The following is a 23,728-nucleotide window of genomic DNA, read 5'->3' as shown; positions in this document are numbered from 1 at the left end:
CCCAATCACATGAGATGTGTACCTGAGTAATCGCCAAACTCCCTGTACTTGCATTTTTTGGCTACTGAGAAGCGGCATTGTCAATGGTCCAACTGGGAATTGTACATGGTCTAATTGTGTGTACGCATGTGTTGGGCAATGGCTGGTGGCAAAACTAGGGTGCCTGATGGAAGGGCCTGCAACACTGCAGGGCACACGTGAGTTCTTTGGCCCAACAAACTGTCAATTAAAATGTTGCACACCTCATCCCCCCAACCCCATTTTACAGGAGGTGAGTGTCAGAGGTTTCTCCTCATTACTTCTCTCTTGATTCTGCATGATTTGATCTGAAGAAATGGGGCTGGTGTAGTTTCAATTTGCTCACAAGTCAAGCAGCTGGAAAAGTACCTGCTCCCTTTCTTGCTCCTGAGGTGAATTAGTGGGAAAACATGATTGCAATGTGCCTCAGAGGCAAATGAAATGACAGCTGGATTTTTATTTATTTATTCATTTATTTCATTTCTATACCGCCCAATAGCCGAAGCTCTCTGGGCGGTTCACAAAAATTAAAATGGTTCTACCCTGGCCCACAAAGAGGACTGTAAGGGACCAGACCAGACCAAACCAGGTGAGAGGACCAGCCAGTCATTCTTCAAAGTCCCCAACAGGACATGTTTTGTTTGTGCTCAACAAAACACTTTAGTGCAGGAAACTGAAGAGGTGTCAAGGGCTCCTTGGAGGGCTCTCTCAGTCTAATCCAGTAGCCAAGTCCAGACACAGACAAAGGGATTCTTTTCAAAGCTTTATTCTTCTTTTACAACTTAACAACTCTACAGGTAGCAACTAGATCTGAGCAGCAGCATCCCTATGCCCTAAGTTGGAACAGTTGGTCCCCGTTTGAAAGGCAATTACTGGCAGACCCCTGAATATAAGGACTAGGGAGAATCCTTCCCCTTTTCCCTTGGATCCTCTGGGCGCAACCATTCTTTGAGCGCCAACCGGGCGCTACGCCTCCTTTCCGCGCCCTCCATTTGGCGCCGCTCTCTGCGTCTGCGCCGCGCATCCACCCATATCTGTGCTGGATCACTCCCTGGACTGCTTTCTAATCTAGGAATGTTGGTGGGAGGAATCTCTGTCAGCTGCGGGCCCTGGGAAAAAGGGGCGCGCTCCTCTCCCAGGAGTGACTGCTCTTCCTCCGAATCAGAACTACTCTGGGATTCTATGGGCTCAGTGTCCACCCTGACAAGAGGGTTGTGGAATCAAAAGAAGTACCTGCTATAGGAAAAGCCTGCCTCTTTCTGCTGAGGCATAAGATGACTGTGAGACTGCAAAGGGTGTAAGGCTTTGTTATATACCTATCCTGAGCAGTGGAGCATTTTAGAGTTGCACCAGAAACAACCAGGACAAATCTCCATTTGTCACATGAATGGTATGTGTGTATAAACAGATTAACATACTTCCCATTTTTACTCCTAGCCAAAAAAGGCATCTTGGCAGAGAGTCTCTGTGACTTTGATACGGGAATAAAAGCATGTCCAAAGTAGCACAACTAAGTTGGTAATACCTCTGGGAATACTAGAGTAATCTCTACAAGGCAAAATTGGCCTCTAAACGTTTTAGAAGAGACTTTAACCAGAATGTGAGATTTGAACGTAACAGAAGAAATATCGGTATCACTGTCAATCAAAAGGAAATGCCACCCCTGACCTAGGTAATACTTATTCATTTAGGTTTAATTGACCCACTGAGGTTTTGGGCCTGTGCAGTTGCCTGCTGCCACAGTATGACAACTCATCTATGGGCTACTCATTCTGGGGTGGGTGAGTGGGTAGGGAGGATGCGCCCAAGATGGCTAGATGTGATTTTTGAGAATTAGGTTCCCTATTCTGATCCATGCCAATGTTGCCAACTCCAAGTGGCAATGGATCTCAAATCCAGCTCTCCCATATCTCTAGAACTTTCCCAGAACTATTTCCTATGGAAATAGTAGGTATGCATATACTTTGTACATAGTTTGCAGCTTCTTCTTGGAATCTCCAATAAATCCATTACAAGTGACATTGCATGACATGAACTTTTTTTTATGTGCTGAGAAGGTGGGGGGGGTTTGCTGCTGGTTTTATCTTGGTTTTATTCTGGCCTGTTCTTACTTTTTAGTTTTAATGTTTGCATTTTATGTTTTTAATGTATTGTACACTGCCCAGAGAACTGTGGCTATTGGGCGGTTTTAAAATACAGTAAGTAAATGAATAAATCAAAAGAGGAGGGTTGATTATTGTGCCATAATTACACAATATCTATGATTATATTTGCTTACATTGGCAAAGTGATTTTAATGAAATATGGCGTTACCTTGTTATCATAACTAACAGTACCATCAGGTGTGGTAGCCATGATCTCTGGAGTTGAAACACGCAGATGCCCAGGACTCATAATACTTGGTTTTGCTACTCCAAAGCAGAGAATAAGATAGTTTCTCCACAAAGTTACATAATGGTCTCCACTGCTTGCTGTACTGGTTTTCTTTGCATTCACAGGACTGCTGGAAATATTATTTAAAATAATCATTTTTTGGTTTCACACATTAGTTACTAATATTTTGTTTTATAATTTTCTAAGTGGAGGCACAATAGCTGTTTAAATAAATAAATAAATAAATAAATGACAGTAATAATAGTTTAATAACAACAGAAGCAGGAATAGTATATGAGGGCTGATTAAATTCAATATAGCTAAAAAATTAAATTCAGTTATTTAAGGGGAAAATGTTGAACGTCAGTTGTGCAGTGAATCCTTTGCAAGCAAAAGATCCTACATTCAATCCCCAGCATCTCCAGGTAGGTTTAAGAAAGATCCCTGTCTGAAACCCTGGAGAGCCACTGCCAATCAGCGAAGGCAATACTGAGCTAGATGGGTCAATGGTATGACTCAGTATAATGCAGCTTCCAATGTTCTTTACTATGGCTACAGCAAAAAGAGAGCCTTCAGTGTTATTGTTTCTATAGTAAAATGTAAAGAAGTGCTACACAACTTAATTTGTATAATTCTCATTGCAAATCTGTGAAAGAGTTCATCACAATTATCATTTTACAGATAAAGAGCTAAAGCTGAGACACAGAGTTTTGCCCAGTACCACCAATGGAAGCCATAGCTGAGCCAAGATTTTAAAGCTGGTATCCCAAGTCCAACACTTTACACTGGACCGCGCTGTCTCACAAACCATAATTTTTGATATCAAAAGTATATAATTCTGATATTTTCCTGGATAATCAGATTTATTATTAAAACCTGAGATCATAGGGGTTGTATCCAAAGTTAGTCCAACTTAGAGTAGATCCACTGGTTAGACTAATACTGGATACAACCCAATGGATACAACCTATAGAATGGATCTAACTATGTAACAGAAGCTTGAGAACCAAACTGTAATGAAATAATAGTAGAACTTACTTTGGATCAACCAAAGGCATGACCAGCTGTAGCCTTGTAAAAGCGTAAGGCCAAGCATAGCTAAGAGCTGTAGGACAATGCTTTGGTAAATTCTCTTGTCTAAGAAAACTGAAAAGACAGAGAACCCAGGGATCTTTGACTGACTGTGCAAATATCCAGACATGGGAAGGGCTTTTTACATCATAATGGCTATTAACAAGGACTGCGTTCCATTCTACCAGCCACTGCAAATCCACATTATGTGTTAATGGTAATGCTGTCTGTGGAAAGAGATTTAAAAAAGAAAAGAAATCACCACCATCATCATATTATCTCAGAGGTTGGTATGCATTTCTGTATTTTTTTCGTAAGCTGCCCTTCCAGACATCCAGGCTTGATGTCTGCTTCCAAATCTCTCTTTGGGGAAATGAAACACACACAACTTATAGTGTATTTTTGCTGAACCACTAATCCTACATTCAGGATCTAATTCATTTATTTTATTACATTTCTATACTTGAAGCTATCTGGGAGGTTAGTAAAACAAAACATAAAACCATAAAATACAATGACATACAAGCTTCTTACTTACATGAAGAAATTTCTCTTTCAGTGCAATCTATTTTTTCAGCACATGTATGCAGAATGCTTCATTCTGCATAGATCAAAATCAGACTAAGGCTTATCTTTTGTTTCTTCCCTAATTAACTTGGCTAATTTACTGCATGCCCCATTCCTAGATTCTGCCAATACATCCTGATCCAATGACTGTTTAAGTAGGAGTGCTATTCCTCCAGAGGGTCCAATACATGCAGGGATTGGAGCTATCCATTAAATTAATGAGTCAGCCTGAATGTACAATACATCTGAATCTGAATGCCTGGAAATCTTGGGATGGGGTTGATAATTATGTTATGTCACTAGTTATTACCTGAGTTTCAGCTAGAAACTGAGAATATCAATACAGCTACAATTACAAGCCAAAGTACTGGAATTGCAACAGTGGATTATAGAGATTACCTGTGCTCTACTGAGTAATAAAATTCAATGCCTGAAGCAATGGAAAATATTTTTGAATATACCTTTTGTCTCTGCATTCCTGAATGTTTTTGAACACTGCATAGTTTCTGTTTCTTTAGCACATGTGTATTGATCAAGAAGCCAGGAATAACAAGAAGGTACTTACTGAATCAGAAACAGCCACATGAATGAAACTGTCCAGAATAGAAGAACTTAGTTGGTCCATGACATCAATCATAGGCCTATCATCATCCTGTACATGTGAAGGTGACATCAATTAATTACATTCAACAACAAAAGAGTCCTGTGGCACACTGAAGATTAACCCATTCATTGTGGCATAGCTTTTGCAGGCTACAGCCTACTTCATCAGATGCATGAAATGGACATTGATGGATACATAAACACATACACAGGACTAGAGGGGAGAAGCATTTGGAAGGTGAAATTAAAAGAAGAACAAACTCATACTGAAAGGAGCGACAACATATATGAGTCAATCAATTCAAGTGGATAAGGTTAAATCATTGATGGTCAACACGCCTATGTATGAATCCAGGCACACCCAACCCTTGCAGGCAGGTGTTCAGTCTATATGACACCACAGGAAAATGAGCAATTAGGGCCAAATGTTACACTTAATGCATTGCCTGTACCTATGTCTTCCTTTTTTCTTTCATTAATAATTAGAGATGTGGGTGGGTGGGGGGATCCTTACCGGGAACACAGCATTCTGGGAAGGAGGTTTATCTTTTCCCTACTCAGTGCAATCAGAACTAAAATCACCCAGAACCATCCCGTTATTTGGTCGGAACATTAAAAGGTGCATAAGCATACATCTCATATGTAGCACAGCCCAATAATTATGCTACAGCAAGTTCCGGATCTTGTCAGAGTACTCCCCTTATAATAAGCACAACGATTAATCTATCAATACAATTAAAATGATTTGTTTCAAATATTATAGCTATGATGAGATTTACATCTGACAAAGTGACTGGGTCACGCAACACAACAACCCACACTCGAGGTTGAGTATGGATTGAGTGCAGGTTGTCATCAAACTGCAGATTGTCGTGCTGTGTGAACCTGTCGTTCTCCATCAGGAAATCCATCATCCAGCCTGAGCAATGGTTCAGGTGAGGAGGGTCAGCGTGGTCAAGATGGCTGGGTTAGGTCTGGAACTAGCGTTAAGTTTCAGGACCTTAGTCAGCAATGCTGGTGTTAGAGAACTAACAAATTCCTCCAGCAGAGTCTGGGACCAGAGTCTGTCTGAAAGTTCCACCCTTTCAGGTGCTGCATCTGGTTACTAAAGGACCAGCAGCCTCTTCCTCCATGCATTGGCTTCTCCTAGGGAATGAAGATTGGAGAAGGGGGACAGTTTGGAACTGGTCCCCAAGGTCTCCCTGTTCACTAGAGGAGTCTGAAGTCCAGTCCTCGTGCTCAGAAGATAGTGGCACCTCCTGGGGGTTACATGGACAAAAGGCAGTGGGCCCCACTTCAGAAAGACCAGGAACTGGTTCAGATGCCTCCCCAGTGTCACTGTCACTGGAGGCTTCAGTTTCTGAGGGATGTCAGTCCTGGGCCATGATAGAACCTAGCTGTGCTAGCAAACCATGGTTTGTTAACCACGAACAAACCACAGTTCACAACCCAACAAGCAACTACGGGTTCTCTTTGTGGGTTGTTCGTAGTTAGCACAGCTAACCACATGGTTTGTTAGCACAGCTGGGTTCACACAGCACAACAACCCACAGTTCAACAACAACCCACACTCAACCCATACTCAACCTTGAGTGTGGGTTGTCATGTTGTGTGAACCCAGCCAGTATGTGTGAATATTTATCTCCATTACTTATCTCCATGTATGTGATTTCTAAGAACTTCTATTTTATTTCATGTGCTTGCAAGTTAAAACATCAACTATAGCTCAACACGAAGTTAATTGTTGGATTTACACCAATGTTTGCAGAACAGAAGTACCCATTAGAAAATTCCATACAACTTAAGACATCTTCTATTGATGGCCTGAAAATCTAGCTTGCTGTTTACTAAAACATTCCAAAGGCATGAACACAACTTATTTTGTTCTGCACTTAGCAATTAAAGTGGGGCTACTAACCAGGAAAAAGACTCTCCATGCTTTTGTCCTTGACAAACAAGAATTAGTATTCTCTATTGTGCAACAAAAAATGCAGTTCACTCAATCTGATATATAACTTGCCATCTAGATGGACAAATTGTATCAGACAATTTGATCTTAGTACAAATAAATACTGTCAAGCAACAAGGATAAAAAAGAAGAAATCAGCTCAGTCCAAGAACCAATTTTATAATATTCCTGCATTGGAAGAAATGCTAACACAGAGGGCCCAACGACAGAGAAGCAGCAAAGACGTTTTCCAGCAGAGAGTATATTTATTATAAGTTTTCAAGTTACATACTGCCTTATTCTGCCTAACAAGAAGCCTGAAAACTTGACACTGCCATCAAAATATGCTAATCTAGGAGGAGGCTTCATTTTGCCCACCTGGAATGCAACTCACCAAACAACCAATTCAAGGAACCCCACTGAAATAAATGAAAAGAATGCATCATGATGGGTTGCACAATTATCATTTTTAACATATAGTGGATAAACGCAGGTAAGGGACTACAAATCAAAGGAGTCACAACTCTAACCATAAAACATTCAGTCAATATTTTAGATTTAGGGCCCAACTAAACATGATTTCCGGATATCCATCCATGAGGCAAATAATGGCTTTTGGGGAGGAGGATTATCAGGAAAATAATGTAGGGAAAATGGTTTCCTGTTCCCCCAACACAATGGTCCCAATCTGTCCCCTCACCCACAGCTATTATTCTTTTGTTTTTAATTGTCTAGCTTGGGCCTCCCTCAACCCATTAATTCTCATACCTACATCATAAACAAAAGTAAAAATTAAAAGAATCTAAAAGCCAGATCTATGGTAGTTTACTGAAAAGCAAGTCCCACTGACTTCAATGGGGACTTGCTACAAAGCAAGCATGTACAGAACTGCAGCCAGATCTTCATTTTTAAAGCATAAGCTTAGGTGGTCATGATAAAATTTCATTTTAAAAACACATTATCTAGGAAAACTGAATTTGTGATACAGGAAGGCAAGACCATACCTCTGCTTGTCCCAGGGCATGAAATAAGGCACGGATCTCTCTGAGAATCAAAACTGCCAGTTTACGTGTGGCAACCTGGAAACTGCAGAGTAACACTAGTGCAAAACCTTCAACAGCATGTAGAACACTGGAATAAGAACTTCTCTCAGCCTGTGTCCTATGACTGGATCCATTTGGTATCAGCTGCAATACAATTTATGTATTTATTCATTCAATCATACATCCTGCTCTGACCCTTAGGCTCCAACAGTTCACAACATTCTAATAAAGAAAGAAGAAGAAGAATGTGCAATTTGAAATGCAAAAAAATGAAACAAAAATAAGGATACTATGTAAAATATACAACCACCCCTAGTCTTCTATGCCTGTCACCTACTGAAAGGCTGCAACAGGTTTCCCAAGCTAAATCAAACTTCTTTACAAAATGAAATTGGAGGTATGTGTCACTCTTAAACCCCTGACGGATTATTTTCAGGGTCAAACTATATGTGATGTTAAATACGTGGCTTGGCATTCTATGTATCTTTTTACAAGTAAAAAGGAGCTGTTGAGGGGTATATCAAGACGGAGACTGTGGCATGCTGGGGCGGGGAGGTTAAACTTTTCATTCCATGCCACAGATCCAACAAACCCCCCTAAATTCCCCTTCCCCCAAGCTGTAATTAGCCCATAAATGGAACCTCCTGTTGGTACCAATATGAGCTTCTCTTCCATGCAAAACAGCAGCCGAGGGGCGGGGGGGATTTTCAGCAGGCATGGGAAGAAAAGGTTAAACCCCCTAACCCTTGCTTGCTGTGGTCCTAACCCTGATCAGCCCCCTCCAGAAGCTCCTATTTATAGTTTTAAAAAAGATGTATGTAATGTTTCACTTCATGTTTACTTTGGCCCGTGAGAGTATATAAATCACTGTCAAAGAATTCCAACCCACTGTGTTTCCGCATGAGTCACTGTTGTGGGCACGCTTCTGACTGGAAAGTGGCCAGCCAAGAGCAATGGCTCACATGGAGGTTGGGTTTGCACCATCAGCGGGGGAAAAGAAGCCACCATGGCTTCTTCCATCGTTCCTGTGTGTGCTGCTTGCGCACCCACCATTTGCCTAATTAGCCATGATGTGGTGTGGGTTATCATCCGAAGCCAGCGTAGTGTGTAGTGGGGGTGGCTTCTAAACCACCCGCAAACCCATGGCTTGTTGTAGGGGTTGTGGGGTGGTTTAGAAGCCACACTCACTGCACGCCACGCAAGGTTTGAAAACGATAGCCTGTCGCATGTAATTAGGCAAGTGGCGTGTGCATGAGCAGAACGCACAGGGGCGGGGGAAGAAGACACAGTGGCTTCTTTTCCCCTCGCTGACCATCTGAACCTGGTCAGAGTCTCAACAGATGACCTCATCTGTTACATCTCTTAACTTGGAGTTATGAACATTCCAGTCACATCCTGAAATCTGACTTGGATTCCTACACTGAGCAGGGGGTTGGACTCAATGGCCTTGTAGGCCCCTTCCAACCCTACTATTCTATGATTCTATGATCCAATACAGGAAGGGCCGAATAACCCACCCCAACAGAAGCTGCTTGGAAGGAAGCCAGGTCAGAATAGTGAATCATGCAGCGACGCAGCAGGATGCTTTCTCTCACAGCAGGTAATTCTGTTGTGCCTCTGCATCAGTTGAATTATCCAGACACATCCAATGCCAGGATGGGGCAGAATTAGCTAACTACAGAAGAAGCTAATTGGAAGGAAGCAAAGCCAGAGCAGTGACTCATACAGAGATACAAGTCCCACACACATCTCCCCCCAATCCCACACCAAGTCTCTCCCTTCCAGAGGTAACATTATTCAAACAGTTACAGAAACCCCAAGCATATGCTCTTCCCCTTTACATCTCCCCCCGCACACCACCACCAACACCCACCCAGGAGCCTTTCCCTGCTCCACTGATAATTGTAAAGGTATACTGTAAAGACAATTAGAGCGAACAATACATAGGAAGCAAGCGATACTAACCGGTTTTATATACTAAACGGTTTTTCCCATTAGATATACTTTATGATACAGCACCAAATACCTATGTCACAATCTTGAGCTGCATGCAGCGGCTCCTGTAACTACAGGTTTCTCTACTTATAGCACAGGGAACATGTGAAGACTGTGGATTGTGTTGTTGACATAACAGATGGGGCTCTAAGGGTGCAATCCTATGCACGTTTACACACAAAAGAGTCAGCATTCCCCAGCTGGATGGGGCTTGTCTTCATGAGTGATTTTGTGCAAAGTTAGAGCAGTCTGAATTCCTTTGCGACAGATGACGTCATCACCAATCCACTGCCAACCAGCTGGTTCCCTTTTGGAAGCCACATTTTCTGAAACTTCTTTTACCACCTTTTTTTTTTGTTTGTTTTTTACTGAAAGTGACTCTCTGACGGTTTTACCACAGTGTGCCATGTGTCCCCCCACCCGCCCCACATTAAATCCTGGGAATACTTCTGTGACCCGGCAGTGACATGGTCAGGGGGGTGGGATGCCCATTCTCTTGTTTCATAGAATCATAGAATAGTAGGGTTGGAAGAGGTCTACAAGACCACCGAGTCGAACCGCCTGCTCAATGCAGGAATCCAGGTCAAAGCATCCCAGACAAGTTGCTGTCCAGCTTCATCTTGAATGCCTCCAGTATGGGAAAGCCCACTACCTCCCTAGGTAGTTGGTTCCGTTGTCATATTCCTCTAACAATCAGGGATTTTTTCCTGATGTTCAGTCGGAATCTGGCTTCCTGTAACGTGAGCCCATTATTCCGTGTCCTGCATTCTAGGATGATCGAGAAGAGATCCTGGCCTTCCTTTCTGTGACAACCTTTCAAGTACTTGAAGAGCACTATCCTATCTCCCCTCAGTCTTCTCTTCTCAAGGCTAAACATGCCCAGTTCTTTCAGTCTCTCCTCATAGTTTCCAGTCCTCCGATCATCTTCACTGCCCTCCTCTGAACCCTCTCCAGTTTGTCTGCATCCTTCTTAAAGTGTGGTGCCCAGAACTGGACATAGTACTCCAGATGAAGCCTAACCAGTGCTGAGTAGAGGGGAACTAGAACTTCACGTGATCTGGAAGCTATACTTCTATTACTGCAGCCCAAAAGAGCATTTGCCTTTTTTGCCACCACATCATGTTGTTGGCTCATATTCAGCTTGTGATCACAACAATGCCAAGATCCTTCTCACTTGTAGTGTTGTTGAGCCACGTATCCCCCATCTTGTAACTGCATTTGGCTTCTTTTTCCTAGGTGCAGAACTTTGGCATTTATCCCTATTAAATGTCATTCTGCTGTTTTCTGCCCAGCGATCCAGCCTATCAAGTTCACTTTGAATTTTGTTTCTGTCTTCCAGGGTATTAGCTATCCTGCCCAATTTTGTGTCATCTGCAAATTTGATAAGCATTCCCTGCACCTCCTCATCCAAGTCATTAATAAACATGTTGAAGAACACTGGGACCAAGACTGAGCCTTGGCGTACCCCGCTCATTACCTCTCCCCAGTTTGAGAAGATCTCATTGATCTCTTTGAGTCTGATTCTGTAGCCAACTATGGATCCACCGGATCATTGTTTCATCTAGCCCACTTTGAGCTAGTTTGCTCATCAGGATATCATGGGGCACTTTGTTGAAAGCTTTGTTGGAGTCGAGATATATTATGGCCACAGCATTCCCATAGTCCACAAGGGAGATTACCTGATCAAAGAATGAGATCACATTAGTCTGGCAGGATTTGTTCTTGACAAACCCATGTTGGCTTCGAGTCATCACTGCATTGTTTTCAAGGTGCTTACAGATGGATCGCTTTATAATCCGCTCCAGAATTTTCCCAGGGATTGATGTCAGACTGTTCTGTAGTTCCCAGGTTCCTCATTTTTGCCCTTTTTGAAGATAGGGACAACATTAGCCATCCTCCAATCATCTGGCACTTCCCCCATCCTCCATGATTTCTCAAAGATAATAGACAGTGGTTCTGAAAGTTCTTCTGTCAGTTCCTTTATTATTCTAGGATGCAGTTCATCTGGCCCTGGAGATTTGAACTCATTCAAGGTAATCAGGTGTTCCTTGACCATATGCCTATCCATCTCAAGCTGCAATCCTGCCCCTTCAGCCTGTACTTCTCCTTTGCCAGGGGGGTCATAGACCCTCTTTCGGGAGACGACTGAGCCAAAGTGGGAATTGAGCACTGCTGCCTTTTCTTTGTCATCTGTTATCATTTTGTCATCCTTATTTAATAGTTGAAATTTCTTTCCTTTGTCTTTTACAATGCACATATCTGAAGAAAGCCTTTTTGCTGCTTTTAGCATCCCTCACTAACCTCAGCTCGTTCTCAGGTTTAGCCTTCCTGAAGCCACCCCTGCAATTCTGTGCTACCTACCTGTACTCTTCCTTTGTAGCTTGGCCACACTTCCTATATGTGTCCTTTTTTGTTTTCAGGTCATCTCTAAGCTTTTTGTGAAGCCACATTAGCGTCTTCTGTTGTCTTCCACCTTTTTTCTTGTTGGAATTGTTTGTAACTGTGCCTTTAGAACTTCCTTTTTAAAAAACTCTCACCCATCTTGGACTCCTTTTCTCATTAGAGTCGCTTGTCATGGGACCTTACTTATCATTGTTCTGAGTTTATTAAAATTGGCTTTCCTAAAATCCAGGGTACGTGTTTGGCTACACTCGGCTTTTGCTTCTTTTAGAACCAGGAACTCAGGTATAACATGGTCACTTTCCCCCAGAGTTCCCATAACTGCTACTTTATCCACTAAGTCATCTCTGTTGGTTAGGATCAAGTCAAGGATAGCCGATCCTCTAGTTCCATCCTCTACTTTCTGTAGGAGGAAGTTATCCACAACAACAAGTCAGGAATTTCTTGGAGGAGTCATGTTTTGCAGAATTTGTCTCCCAACAAATATTGGGGAAATTGAAATCCCCCATTACTACTACATCATGCTTCCTTGAAACTTTGGCAATTTGCTTTTCAAAAGTTTCATCCTAGTCTTCTCCTTGATTGGGTGGCTGGTAGTAGACTCCGACCACCATGTTCCTTTTATTCTTTGCTCCATTTATTTTAACCCAGATGGTCTTGATGGGGCTACCAAGCTCATCCTCCTGTATAACTGTGCAGAGATATGTATTTTTAACATATAGTGCAACTCCACCTCCCTTTCTGTTCCTCCTGTTCTTTTTGAACAAGTTATATCCTTCAATTGCTGAATTCCAGTTATGGGAGTTATCCCACCAAGTTTCAGTTACACCTAACAAGTCATAATTTACCTCCTGTATTAAGAGTTCAAGTTTGTTCTGTTTGTTTCCCATACTCTGGGTATTAATATATAGACATCAAAGACCATGTGCTTTATAGTCTGGCTTTCTTCCTACATGTTTCTGAAGACTATTATTGGGCACTATTAGAGCTGTTCTCTCCATTGTGGTGCATGAGCCTTCATCCACTGTTACCCCCAACTTTACATCTCCCTCCCCTGTAGGATTCAGTTTAAAGCCTTCCTGATGAAGTTCTTCATGCTGTGGCCAAACGCATTCTTCCCAGCCTTTGTGAGGTGCAACCCATCCCTTGCCAACAGTCCATCTTCTAGGGAGTATGGCCCATGGTCCCAGAATTCAAATCTCTCACATCAGCACCACCTTCGTAGCCAGTCATTCACCTGGAGTATTTTTCTTTCCCTTTCTGTCCCTGTTCTAACTACTGGAAGGATGGATGAGAAAACTATCTGGCCCCAAAGTTCTTGAGTTTCCTTCCCAAAGCTTCGAAGTCTGACGTGATTTCTTCGTAGCTCTGCTTGGCGGTATCATTTGTTCCCACATGGATGAGATGAAAGGGATACCTGTCAGTGGGCTTTATGAGTGTAGGCAACCCTTCAGTCACATCTCTGATCCGTCCTCCTGGGAGACAGCATACCTGGCAAGTCCATGGGCCTTTGTGACATACTTGGGTTTCGATCCCATGCAGCAAGAAGTCTCTCACTACTACTACTCTTCTCTTCTTGTTGTTGTAGGCCTGGGTTTCATTGCCTCTGCTTGACTGACCTTCAGCCTCTTGCTTGCTCTCATGTGGGTTCCCCTCTAATTCTTCCTCTGCAGGCTGTCCTCCAGTCTCATCCTCAAGTACCTAGAAACGGTTCCATAGCTCCACTGCTTCCACTGATGTAGAGTGGCTTCTAGTTCTTCTGCTCTTAACTGTCACCCTTTTCCAAGGAGTATCCGCTACTTCATTTTTCCTCACCTCAGCACTTTCCTCTTCAGCCTCAGCTTGCTATTCTTCCAACAACGTGATCAACTTGCACTTGTCGCACATGTAGGCCATGTTGTTCCCAGGCTACTTCCCAATGGAAGCGCAGCAGTGATCCCTCATATTATCACAATAGTGGGGACAGTCATTCACCTTAGCTAGCCTGCTTTTAATCATTAACATATCCTCCCCTTCTGTGCATGTTTACTCAGAAGTAAGAAATAAAGCTAGCTCCCCTGCAGTGAAAAGGTTAAAGGCTAACTTTAGTAACTCGCCCTAAAGCACTCTTTCATTTCTCTGGTGCGCTCTTAAATTGCTAGTGTGATGTTGTGCTTCTTTGACGTTCTGTATTTTCTCTGATGTAAAGTCACTTCTCTGTTGTTATGCAAAGTCACTTCTCTGCTTTACCACAGTAATGATCTTTCGCGTTTATGGGAGCTTCTCATTGTGAGCAGGGAGAAGGAGAAAGGTAAACTTGGAAGCAATAACTCCACGGCAGAATGCTGGAATGGGGTGAAATTGGGGCAGGGGGAAGCTCTCAGGGGGAGCCTTCAGAGGCTGCACTCAAGAACTGGGGGTTTTGGCTTCTTCAGGGAAATTTGCACACATGGGGAAAATTAGATGCTCTCTATTCATAATAATGTAATAGTGGGGGGGGGGAGCCTGGACAGGGACAGGAAACAAGCATCTCTCATTGGTTGAGCAGCCCCTGCAAGTTTGATGATGTTCAGTTCTACTCCCCCGGCCCCACCCCGAAGAATGTTTCTTTCAAGTGCTGTGTGACCCCTGAAAGCCATATTTTAAAGGTATGGTACACTTGGCTTATCTTGCTTTGTGTGTCCCTGATGGACCAAAGCCAATTCCATGAAAATCTGGGTAATATTCCACTGTGCATTTCATTGTCGTGAAGATTCCCCCCACCCCCCACCCCCGCTGGAAAATGCTAGGAGCTGTAGGACTTTTTCTGTCTAAACATGCATAGGATTGCATCCTTAGTCTTAGAGCAGACATTTGCACTTTGTTGCACAACTAAGACAGAGTATATCTGCCACTGACCCACCTAAAAGCTTTACCTCTATTGGTCTGTACACAATTAGGTAACCTAGAACATTATCTCCCTGAAATCTCACCTTTGTCGAAGCCTCTAAGGGTATAGAATAATATTGTTCCAGCTGTGATGGCTGAACTGACTTAAAGATTTTTTTTATTTTTTTAATTAATAATACTTGTATACCACTTGATATAATAAAACCTCTAAGTGGTTTACTTGCTAAATTATTAAAAATCGCTATTAAAATGCTCAATAAACAATTATAAAAATGTTAAAAATAAATAAATAGCAGAAACAATTAACAAGATTAAAAGGTAACAGTGCAAACTGAACAAATGAATCTCGAATTAAAAAACTCAGCAATGTACAGGGAAAGTTAGTTAATTATTCTGAATTGTTATATGTACATTTGGAATCTTACCTCTGAAGACCTGCCTTTTATCTGTTCGCTGGCTTTTCCGGGCGTGTGAATTATAAGTTTCCACTGTGTAAGCAATTGTAACAATAATTTTAAGGATGTGTCCAAGAGACTATGATGCACATCATTCACTTCACGCAGCAGGAAGTTTGTGAAGCCAAAAAGCACATCCTCTCTCCAGTCCACAAAATCAACTAACAGGCCCTGAAGTGAATTTTGAGCAATGTGCCGAAGTTCGTCATCCATATGGATAGAAAGCCTGTGTAAAAATAAAGTGAAACTAAAAGTTATGAATAACTTTCATGTCAGAAATTACCAAAGTACCTATTTGTGATCAGCACACATCCAGCCTAGCCAAGTATTAATCTGACCCACAACATTCATAAATTTATTCTCGATCAACATACCAACAGTACCTCTTGCAAGAACAGAACAGAGTACGGTTTTTAAAATTTATTTTATAAAGTCTAAGACTGCAATCCAATACCCACCTACCTGGGAGTAAGCCCCACTGAACACAATGGGGCTTACCTCTGAGCAGACATGTATAGGATTGCACAGTGAGTCACTTTTAATATAAAAAGGTATCAAAGTGCCTTACAAAAAAACTGCAAAGAAAAATAACCAATAACATTGATTAATGAATTAAAAATCTAGTTGTGTTTAAATTCAGAAGATAATTATTAAAGTTTGTGGCTCAATTTCTCCTACTTACAAAAGTGTGTTGTAAAATAAAACCAAAGATACAGACAGTAGCACTCTAACTTTAGTCATTCGGTTACTACAATGAAACTGCTAGCATATGAACATTATCACTTAAGAATTCCAAACCGCATACTTCAGACCAGCAATTTTTCATGGGATCTGCCACTAATAACTGAGAGGGAAGGTAGTAATTAGCATTCGCTCCACATTCCACAGTCTGTCACTGCTCATTTCTGTCTTGTGCTAACGTTTATATCTCAACAGATACATAAGATCTGGTTTTTATGTTTCCTTGAGAAGGGCATGCTATATTCATGTGGTGGAGGAATACCTGTCCTCCACCATAATGATAAAACTTAATGTGTACAGAGTGATCCATGCAAATGTCTGATTCCCAGTTCAAATTATTCTCCCCCATCCCCCACCCACCCCAATCCCTTTAGGTGGCAAAGGGTCAAGACTCATGCAAACTGGAAAAAGCTGGGAATTGTAGGAACTTTTTCTGTCTAGATACACATAGGATTGCACCCTTAGTTGAAGCTAAATCCATCTTGACAACCCCAACTCAAGTCCTGCTCCTTTCGAGCCCATGTGCATCACATCTGTCAGGATGTGTATGGTTGCAGAGGTGCAACTGCAGAATATTCATCACTCGGGCTTGCAACTTCTGGGAGAACTAAGCAATATGTCGCAAGAAAAATGTGAAGACCGATATTGGAAAAATTAGGGTTAAGAAATTAAATTTAACAGGAGTACTAATTGTATCTTCCTGAAATAACTTATTTGGGCTTAACAGGCAATGAATGACTTGGGAAGAGTAACCCTACAAAACAGCAACAGGAATCACCACACAGCAATAATGGGAGCAATAGGTATCTTGTTTACAAACTAGGCTTATTCCACCAGGAATATACAAAAAAGAAAGCAAATGTTTATTGCTTTGCACTTTAGCCCGTGTAGTCTACAACCGTCCTTTGGAATTTGCACCCTGTTGATTTGACACTTGACAGCTGTCTTAGATTTTCATCTAACTGCTTATGTACAGATACTTTCTGAGAACTGTCAAAAGACTCAGATACTATATGCATGACGTTTAGCACTGAACTGTGACTAGAATAATCTATTTGTATGGAAATTCTGATCTTTGAAATAAGGAGAAGACAATTAGCAGGTCAATAACAGAAGGGTCAGTAGGAATGCAGTTTGTTCTTCACACAAACAACATAATCCACAAAAAGCCATGTCCCCGAAATGGCCATTCTAATGTTTTTTGATGGGAGTTGTAGCCCAACAGATCTGAAGGGCACCAGGTTAGGGAAAGCTGCAATAGCACACCACATGGGGACAACTGAAGCTTGCATTTGAGCAGGCCTTCTTCACAACCAAGGCAAATAGCTGGCCACCAGCCAATTATTGTGGCCTGCCATGGGCTTGCCTGCCACCTCTTTGCCATCACTGTTTTTCAGTCGCAGGCAAGCAGCAAGCACAGCGGCTTCAATCCAAGCGCTAGTAGGTGAAGATACATGGCTAGTAGGCTGCATTTGGCTTTGGGGGGGGGCGGTCACAAGTTGTGCAGTCCTGAGCTTTAGGATGGAAGCAGAAATAAACAACAGAGAGTGGTAGTTACCTAACACATGGATTTTTCATAGGCTGCATTTCATAGGCTGCAAAACCCTGAGATGGAGTTAAAAGACTACAACTAATGCATTTGAGAGGCTTCATTTCTTCCTATCCTGGCCACTCTCTCCCTTCCCTTCTTCTGTATCCTCCTTCTACAGTTTTAATCTAGACTGTAAGCTCCGCAGGGCAGGGACCATTTTTCTTCTTCATAATGTTACTCTGGAAGTATCATGTACACTGATAGCATTAAATAGATCAATATGGCCAGGATCAAAAGAGCTATAAAACCAGTAAGCTCAAGGGGGCTTTAGATTTGATTTTTGTCAACAGCAGCCCTCCATGACACATGGCAAACTGCTTTCGAAACTGAGCAAAGTTCAAGGCTATATATACCTTCAAAGAAAAACAAGTCGACAATTCTACCGGCTACTGCAAGCAGCTTAAGTGAGCCTAAGTAGCTCTTTGAATCCCCTAAATAAACAAACTACCTTTTAACATTATGTAAAAGTGAGGCAAGCCTCAGCACAAATGAACAAAAACTGATTGGAGAACACAGTAATACCATTCTCTCCACACCAACAGCAGCCTGAAGAGACTGTTCATATTGATTTATGGAAAGGCAAAAATTCAACACTTCTATATAGTTCCCTCCAGGAAACAGTTCCACAGACTGGAGAACAGCTACACTGTAGGCCCACCAATCAATCCTTTAATGTTACACAACTTACCTTGACAGCAATTCAATCAGCTCTAGTTTAGACATTCCATCGGGAAGGAGTCGAGGAATAGCAGCGACACAAGTCCTGAAAAGGTCAATTTTTGGTTTTCTTTCACCTCTGAAAATAAGGAAAATAATGCAATCGATCACTAAACAATCACTAGATATATATGCACACACATATACGTCTCGCTGCTCCAAGCTATTGTTTTTCATCTTGTGGACTTACTGAATCAAATGTACATAAAGGTTATATCAAGAAATCCATGTAATAAGATACTGCTACATATTCACTCAACTAAAAAATGTCAAAAAGAGGAGGTAGAGCAAACCCTGTATCATGGTCCTTGAAAAGGGGGCCTTTAGCTGCACTGGATATTATTATTATTATATTCATACCCCGCCTTTTTCCCAGTACTGGGACACAAGGAGGCTTACAAAAATTAAAACATATACAATTAAAACATATGAAAATATACAAAAGTTAAAATATAAATTAAACAACAATATAATTAAAATTATATTAAAATATTAAAACAGCATTTTAAAACAGCACTTTAGCAGCTTACCCCCAGGTTCCAACTATGTCCCAAAGGCCTGCTGGAACAAGAATGTTTTAGTCTGCCTCCGGAAACACATCAAGGAGGGAGCCATCCTAGTCTCCCTGGGAAGGATGTTCCACAGCTGTGGGGCAGCCACCGAGAAGGCCTTCTCCCGGGTTCCCACCAAACGTGCCAGTGACCGTGGTGGGACTGAGAGAAGGGCCTCCCCAGAAGATCTCAGAACACAGGCAGGTTCATAAGGGAGGATATGGTCTTTCAGATAACCTGGCCCGGAGCCGTATAAGGCTTCATAGCCAGTACTTTGAATTGTGCCCAGAAACAGACTGGAAGCCAGTGAAGCTGTTTTAGCAAGGGAGTTGTATGCTCCCTGTAACCAGCCCCAGTCATCAGTCTGGCAGCAGTCTTTGAACCAACTGCAGTTTCCGAACACTCTTCATAGGCAGCCCCACGTAGAGCGCGTTGCAGTAATCCAAACGGGATGTAACTAAGGCATGTGTCACCGTGGCCAGGTCAGACATCTCCAGGAACGGGCGCAGTGGGCGCACTAGTTTTAATTGTGCAAAAGCACTCCTGGCCACTACTGAAACCTGAGCATCCAGGCTTAGGGCTGAATCCAGGAGCACCCCCAAACTGCAAACCTGAGTCTTCAGGGGGAGTGTAATCCCATCCAACACAGGCTGAATCCCTATTCCCTGATCTGCCTTTTGACTGACCAGGAGCACCTCTATCTTGTATGGATTAAGTTTCAATTTGTTCTCCCTCATCCAGTCCATTACTGATACCAAACACAGGTTAAGGACAGAAACAGCTTCTTTCTGTGGAATCTGGTGGAAAGGAGTAGTAGAGCTGGGTGTCATCAGCATATTGGTGGCACCGAACTCCAAAACTCCAGCCAACCCCTCCTAGAGGTTCCTGTAGATATTAAATAGCATGGGGGACAGAACAGAACCCTGAGGGACCCCGCAAGCTAACAGCCACAGAGTCTAACAGGCATCCCCCAACACCAGCTTCTGAGTTCACCCTGCTAGGAAGGAATGGAGCCACTGTAAAACAGTACCCCCAAGTCCCATCCCAGCAAGGCGTCCCAGAAGAATACCATGGTTGATGGTATTCAATGCCACTGAGAGGTCCAGCAGAACTAACAGGGACACACTCCCCCTGTCCAGTTCCCGGAGTAGGTCATCCACCAAGGCGACCAAAGCTGTCTCTGTCCCATACCCAGGCCTGAAACCAGATTGAAATGGATCAAGATAATCCGTTTAATCCAGGAACCCCTGGAGCTGGGAGGTCAGCACACACTCTAATACCTTGCCCAAAAATGGTATGTTACAGACTGGACGATAGTTATCTAGTATGGTGGAATTCAGGGATATTCAAGTGTCAGCAATCTCAAAAACACTTCCAAAATCTAAAAAGGGAGAGGCCATCACTCAGTTGTAGAGCAAATGATTTGCATGTGCAATGTCCTAAATTCAATCCCCGATTAAATATTCAGGTGATGGGAAAGACCTCTACTGGAAACTCTGGAGAGCAGCTGCCAATTAGAGTAGACACTACAGGGCTGACTCAATATAAAATAGCTCCATATGTCTAAAAAATTTCAACAGGTTACTTGATCTAGGAAGTGGTGTAATCTTTTTTTCCTGCAGTTTTTTAAAAAATAATGTAGATGCCTCAGATAGTCTCAGTTATAACAAGCTATGGTTATGAACAACATTTCTTTCAGATGAAGATCTTGGTTTCCCACTCCGCACTTCCCTTGGGACATTAAAGACTATTAATTAAATAATGGGCAGAATGTATAAAGTGCCCAATAAAAGCCCAAATGCTCAAAATAGCGGCTCACTTTGAATAATGTGGAGCTATTTACTTGGAAAGCACTTTTTCCACTTTTGGTCTGTTTTGATGGCACACTAGGGTCTGGATAACATGGGTCAATCTGATTGGCTGAAGGCACAACCACCGCTGCCAAGGATTCAACTTGCAGGCCTTTTGGTCCCCTCCATCCCTATAAATCCATCAGGATGGGCATCTGTCGGTTATGATTCAAGCACAGAGAAATCTGTGTTCAGGGGGGAGGGAATAGATAGCCCATGGATTCCACCGTTTCCAGCTTTTAACCACTTGCAAGTTAAAAAAAAGTTTTTATTCAGACCTTCCCTTGTCCAGTAAAACAATATAGTTGCACATAAATCTTCAGGGTCAATAATATCCTAGAATACAAAGTACAAAACCCTACACAAAAGGTATGTGGGGTCTAACTGACCCCATAGTTTTAATCTTAAGAGACTATCATACCATTAACATCATAGGATTATAACAGCTGCACAAGTATAACAGTTGTGAATTGATAGAAACAATAACAAGTATCACAGACTTGCAGCTAAAGCACATGCTACCTTAGCAGCCAGAGCACAATCACCACATGTCACAAATGCATGAGTACGACAGACAAAATGGTTACTTAAAGCACATTGTTACTGCGATTTTCTGCAATTGCATCAACCACAGAGATAACACCTGCCCCTTCTCTTGTTTCAGCAGCGGCAGGCCCTACCAATTCTGAGGTTGCCTTTCTCAGCCTCCCAGGCATGCTGGCTATGGCCCTACACTCAGCCCAGAGTTTGATCAGTTCTAGGCCCATGTGTACTAGGAAGAAGCATCTTTGGAGATGTTCACATTCTTGTTAGTTGTTCAGCTTCCAAACAGCCAATGTCCATTCTGGGGTGGAGGAGAGAGACTTGCAATTGACCACCACTTGTATTAATATTTACTATACACCACTCAATGAGCTTTTTGTAATGGGGTGGCATACAAACACAGTTAATAAATAAGTTTGGAAGTGAATCTGGAGACCAGGAGTGGGGAGCCTCAGGCCCAGAGGCCAAATCTGGACCTCCTGCATTCCAAATCAAGTCCTCCAGGGATCCCCAGATGACGATACCCTCTTTTCCTTGCTGCTCCCCAACCTGGTGCCTCCCGGAATGTTTTGAACTTCAGCTCCCATCACCCCAGCCAGCATAGCCACTGGTCAGGAATGCAGGGAGTCGTAGTTCAAAACATCTGGTAGACACCAGGTTGGGGAAGGCTGCCTTACAGGAACTGTTGACTTAAGTAGCATAGGACAGAAGACACAGAGCATGGCTAGACTATATTAAAAATAATTAAAACATATTGTAATGTATGAGGGAAGTTATTTTTTGCAATAGAGTGCTGAAAGTATATGTAATTCAACTCTGCTGATAGGATTTCAGCTTACTTGGAAGAGAGTTCTTTAAGCAAAAAATTATCTTATAGAGAGAAACCCTGTTATAATGCTTTGTAATGCTTAAGTTAAGTAGTACGAAAGCTTTCCTACATAGCACAACAGATGTTTCTAACAGCTGGAATTATTTTCATATCTGTCTCAGAAAAAAACTCTTGTTGTTTGAAACGAGAAAATGAACAGTGCAGAACACCCACAGATAAAGCAAACCCTGGAGCAGGATCTAAACTCATCTGCAAGATTGTTGTTGCTTTTTTAAAACATCAAAGCACTATGTATCTCTTCAAGGATTCAGTGTACAATCTAGCCTATAGGCTCTTAGCATGTTCATGATTCTTCAACCTGTGCGAACCATCTTTCAGTAGTTTCATGACTGATTTCGCAGGTTTTTCTCCAGTCTCAGAGCACTAAATGACAAGCACTATAGATACATGCAAAGCCAAATGCAAATTATTTCTAGAAAAAAAATGATTTGCTTCTTGTGAAAGTATACATTATTTGCATAATGTAGATTAAAGAATCTGGATTCCCTTGGCACAGAGGGCCAAACTAGACATTACAAGGCAGATGTAGGTAATGTTCCAATGTTAAAAAAAGAAAGACAGCCTGTGGTTTGAAGACTGCAAGTTTGAGCAGAGGAAGTGGCAGGGTGGGTGGGTGGGGGAGGGCTTAACACTTTCCCCTCTGGCCATCTTTACACTCCTTTACATCTTTACACATCTTTACTGCCCCCTAAGTATCTTTTCCCCTCACAAGTCAAATTCCATCCTGAAGAGAGCAATTTTGAGCAGAAAAACAGCATGAAGAGAAAAGGTTAAGTAGCTGCTCTCTGCTCATCCACACACCCCTCTATTCTACCACTAAAATTTGCAGCCCATCAGTTGAAAGACAGTTATATGAGCCTGTCTTGTAACATTTAGTTTGGCCCCCAAATTGGAGGGTTTAGAACAGAGGTGGGCAGCTTGTGGCCCTCCAGATGTTTTGGCCTACAATTCCTATCAGCCCTAGCCAGTATAGCCAGTGGTGAGGGCTGATGGGATTTGTAGGCCAAAACACCTGGAGGGCCCACAAACTGCCCATCTCTGGTTTCGAAGGCATTAAACTGACTCCTTAGCAAACATGTTTATATTCAGTGTGTGTGCCTGTGTGTGTGTCTGTGTGAATTTGGTTGAAAGAAACAGATTAGCTATGTACTAATCAAGTTTTACACATTCCCTTTCAAATTATTTAACACTTACGTGATCATATCTTCAGGTTCTTTGTTCAACATCTGTATGTTAGTGAGCATCATACACCGTCCAACTTCTTTATCAAGATGTCGCAGTATGTTGTCTACAGCTTTTCTTACTTGAGAATAATATAATGACATGCCTGGAAAAAACATGAAGTGGATTAATACTGGCTCATTAAACAAACAAAATATTAATGTAAAATCCAGAATTTAGAAGTATTTCACAGAAATATTTATTTCAACAACATGCTGTTCATTTCTTAAGGGCCACTGGTAAATATGTAGCCCTAAGCATTTTTATGGTATTGTGAACACGAA

At 42.1% G+C, this 23,728-nt stretch overlaps 1 protein-coding gene across 1 annotated transcript in view; it reads right to left on the bottom strand.

Moving 5' to 3' along the window:
• FRY (FRY microtubule binding protein) overlaps positions 1 to 23,728 on the bottom strand; it is a 261,267-nt gene that overhangs the window by 113,143 nt on the left and 124,396 nt on the right. Inside the window, exons 16-22 of the mRNA XM_084842986.1 lie at positions 23,418 to 23,550; positions 18,362 to 18,469; positions 15,312 to 15,567; positions 7,585 to 7,767; positions 4,595 to 4,681; positions 3,430 to 3,689; positions 2,332 to 2,521 (exon numbers count right to left, since the gene is read on the bottom strand). Of these exons, the coding sequence (XP_084699112.1) occupies positions 2,332 to 2,521; positions 3,430 to 3,689; positions 4,595 to 4,681; positions 7,585 to 7,767; positions 15,312 to 15,567; positions 18,362 to 18,469; positions 23,418 to 23,550 (1,217 nt within the window). The remainder of the gene's footprint in view (positions 1 to 2,331; positions 2,522 to 3,429; positions 3,690 to 4,594; positions 4,682 to 7,584; positions 7,768 to 15,311; positions 15,568 to 18,361; positions 18,470 to 23,417; positions 23,551 to 23,728) is intronic.

The sequence above is a fragment of the Heloderma suspectum genome, chromosome 3 (genome assembly GCF_057233095.1).
Source record: "Heloderma suspectum isolate Gila_16-S chromosome 3, 16-S_ref, whole genome shotgun sequence".
NCBI classification, from domain to species: domain Eukaryota; kingdom Metazoa; phylum Chordata; class Lepidosauria; order Squamata; family Helodermatidae; genus Heloderma; species Heloderma suspectum.
The sequence above is the reverse complement of the archived record's forward strand: the minus strand, read 5'-3'. Positions and strand labels throughout refer to the sequence as shown.